The following is a 3,429-nucleotide window of genomic DNA, read 5'->3' on the forward strand; positions in this document are numbered from 1 at the left end:
TCAAATGAGGAGCGCGATGATGCCTCACCGCGACTTCGCTGTTGCTCAATCCTCAGTATCCTTCTCACACAGAGCATGCACTCGAAGAGAAAATACGTGTGGTGTTAGATGCGACGAGCATCCTCCTACATTTCCTCGAAAGCAGACCTCGTTCGTCCAACTCTGGGGTGTTTGGGTCACAGATAACAGGAGCCTTAGCACCATCGATCCAACTCCTATTTCCACGCTACAAAGGTAGAAGTACATTAGCGCTTCGGAGCACATGCATGTGGGGGAGGGGTCAGTGTCGCAGAGAAAGGTCGCAGGAACAGCTGAGTGCACCTATAGCCTCTCTTGAGTGCACACGTCGCAGGAAAGAAGAGCTGATTGCGAGGTAGGATGCTTCCTCCCCATCTCCGCTCCTTCTCAAGCAGGATGAAGCAGCTCAACGAGGTCGCGCAGGAGCGGTGGTATCGGTTTGCCTTGACTCCTGGCTGATTGCAGTGTTCGCGTCACAACAGCGTCCACGGTTGCATACTGTTGTGCCAAGCGATCTCGCTCCTCCAGCAGCTCCCCTAGCTCCTCCAGAGAGAGAGTCTCACGGCCCTCTTGACAGCGCCTGGTGTTCTGGTCATACTTGGCTGCCGCTATGCTAAGCGCACGGTCCGTTTCTCCTTTACCTGCTCGGTGAGTGAGATGGTAGTTGTGGCGCTCTTGCCCGTAGAGCACTTGCCTCTCCAGCTCCTCCACTTCATTTCGCAACCCCACGAGGGTAGCACGGAAAAATTCAGGAACGGCGATGGTGCCGCGCGTGTAGTGTGCATAAACGGTCCTTTCACGCAGAACTTCTTTGGCAGACTCAGACATATGGCCTTTCGAGTGACCAGTTACCAGTGTTGCACGAGGCGAGGGTGAGCTCGTCCTGATGTCCGCGTCTGGCAAGCCACCTCTGGGCGAGGCAAGCCCTATCGTGGGGCCGACGTTCATCCCGATGGGTGTGCGAAATAGAGAGCTACTGTCTCGCGCCGGATCACTACATGCGTGGTGTGCTTTCTCTCGCGGAGATGTGCGAGACGGGCTCCGGTCTGCGGGCAGCCGGCGAGGTGCCATACTGTTTTCTTCTCTCGTGAAGTCAATCCTGTTTTCATGCGGTTGGGCCAACGCGCAAACTTCTCGACGATCACTGCTGCTTGACTGGCGACTGCGCAGCCACGCTGTGCGATTCAACTTGACACCCTCTACGGTGCCTGCCACAACTCCAGCTTTCTTCTCCAGTGCCTTTTTCGAGTACTGTGCGAGCACCTTCGACATGAACAAGTACAACCACCGCAGCAGTACTACGTGGTCTTGCAGCTTCCCAGTGGCAAGCCGATTCGTGTCCACCGTGTTCCGGTGCTCGGCTGGTACGCACTCCTGCAGCATGTTCTGCAGGAGTCTCATGTTGTGAAGACACACTTCACGTATAGAGACTGAATCCAATGCCGGATCAGGGCTTTCACAGACAGCCGCCGTGGCAGACCAGTTCAACTTTACCAGGTACACGTGCGCCTGGTCAGCGCGGCTCTTCGTAACAGGGGCCTCAGATGACTGTATTGCTGCGCAGTTCTGGGCGATGCGACTTACTGCAGCCTCGACAACAGTGCAGTACGCTGCCCCATCGCGGAGAGACTCCACCGCAGGATACTCTGCATTGCACAAGTTGTTCAGCCATTGAAGTAGCTCCTTACGTCCACTGAAAGCTGCAGATTTAGCGGACATATCCTGTTGTGATGCACGCTCTACGTAATACTCCGGAGTTGATCGCTTTGAATGCTTCTATGGTTTGCATGCATGTCCATGTGTCCACGAGTAGTAGTGGGGGGTGAGAACGTCTATGTGTGTGTGTGTATGTGCGCCAATGGGGACGCTGCGAAACGAACAGATGTCACTGGACAGATGAACACCACAAGTAATCATCACAGAGTGAGGGAGGTGAACAAAAGTTTGTGTGCCACAAGCACTATGTCCCGCTTGGCTAGAGAGAGTGGTGGACAGCATGAGAGTATCCCTTTCTGACAGCCTGAGCGTGCACCTGTCCAGAGTGACGCAGGACAGATGTCCCTCCCTCTTGTAATGCTCTGAGCAAATCGTGTCGCATGGAATGTGGCGAAAAGAGGTGAAACATGCGCCTTGTTGGTACTTTTTGTTTTTCGTGACCCACCGTCTCAACTCATGCTCAAGAAGGCAGCTCCTGTCAGAAGCTTGTACGCAGTCAGCTCACTTTCACCGGGAGACAGCATCTAACAGAGGAAAGGGAAAAACAGTCAGGCACCACATCCGATAAAAGCGAAAAGAGAACCAATGCTCAAAAATATGCTGCAATACTAACACAGAATCGCAATGCCAGAAACAAACGAAAAAAATGGGTAGCAAGATGCAAGGAACGGTAGAGCAAGGGGGAAGGGAAATGAAGAGGGCCAGCCGACCTCGCCACTACGCATGCAGCCTCATAAACGCACGCACATACATCAAAACACAAGCATGCAACACGCCAGCATCTCCGAAACGGCAAGACAAGATTTTTCTCTCCGTGAGTTGTTCTTTTCAGTCCCTTTTCTTCTCTCCATCTCTCACTCACAAGACGGGGGACGCACGAATACACAGAAAGGCGAGAACGCACCATGAAGGATAGCAGGCACTAGTTTTGAGGTGTGCTACGCCGCAAGAGAGCAAAGACAACAGGTCAGAGAAGCAACAAGGCCAGCTGAAGCAACAAAAGGAAGAATAAAAGTAAATACTCGCCACAATCACACTCGCTCAACCGTATGTCCTCTTCATTAACAAAAGGCGGAGTGCTGAGGTATGATACTCCATGTCGGATCGTATTTACACAAAAATGCACCCTTCCCTGATGACAGGGAAGACCTCCGCGTGGTACCAGGGTCCAGTCCCCGCGGTGTGTGTGTGGGGAGAAGCCATGCAGCTCCCCCATCCCTGCCGATGCCGGGCCAGTTCTGGTGGTGACAGGGTCACGTGCCTGCGGCGCAGGGGGCCCAGAGCGCCTCGTCGCTACTGATGCCGGTGGCCATGTCCTGGGCGGCGTTGCGTCTGGGCGACCCGCGGCAGTGCACACGCTTGTGCCACCCATGTGCCAGGCACGGCGTCGGCGTGGCCCGAGGGCGCCTCACCCGGCCCTCGCTGCCTGCTGGTGGGGAGCCTGCGCCACCCCGAGGGATGCGCCGGGTGGGGGCCGGCATGACGGTGGCGGCGGCGAGGCGACCTGCGGAGCGGTGGGCAGGGCTTGGGGCAGAGGCCGTGCTGGGATGCCTGGGTCGGCTCACTGCTGCAACGCGTGTCAGCGGCTGCTTCGCCCCACGCGGTGGGTCTGTGATGGGCCGGCGTGGCGTGGCGTTTAACTGATGTGGCATAGCAAAGAATGGGCACGTTGGGGGGAAGAAACACTCCCTCGCC

The 3,429-nt window shown here is 55.8% G+C and overlaps 1 protein-coding gene across 1 annotated transcript, besides 1 other annotated feature; it reads right to left on the bottom strand.

The window, feature by feature from the left end:
- Positions 1–405: 405 nt before the first annotated feature.
- Positions 406–1,737, bottom strand: LPMP_231250 (hypothetical protein; the record flags this gene model as incomplete). The annotated part of the gene is made up of 1 exon (XM_010700980.1): positions 406–1,737. The coding sequence occupies one exon, from the start codon at positions 1,735–1,737 to the stop codon at positions 406–408; it is 1,332 nt and encodes a 443-aa protein (XP_010699282.1).
- Positions 1,738–2,864: 1,127 nt separating this feature from the next.
- Positions 2,865–3,406: a repeat region.
- The last annotated feature ends 23 nt before the right edge of the window (positions 3,407–3,429 follow it).

Source organism: Leishmania panamensis, assembly GCF_000755165.1.
Source record: "Leishmania panamensis strain MHOM/PA/94/PSC-1 chromosome 23 sequence".
In the NCBI taxonomy this organism is placed as follows: domain Eukaryota; phylum Euglenozoa; class Kinetoplastea; order Trypanosomatida; family Trypanosomatidae; genus Leishmania; species Leishmania panamensis.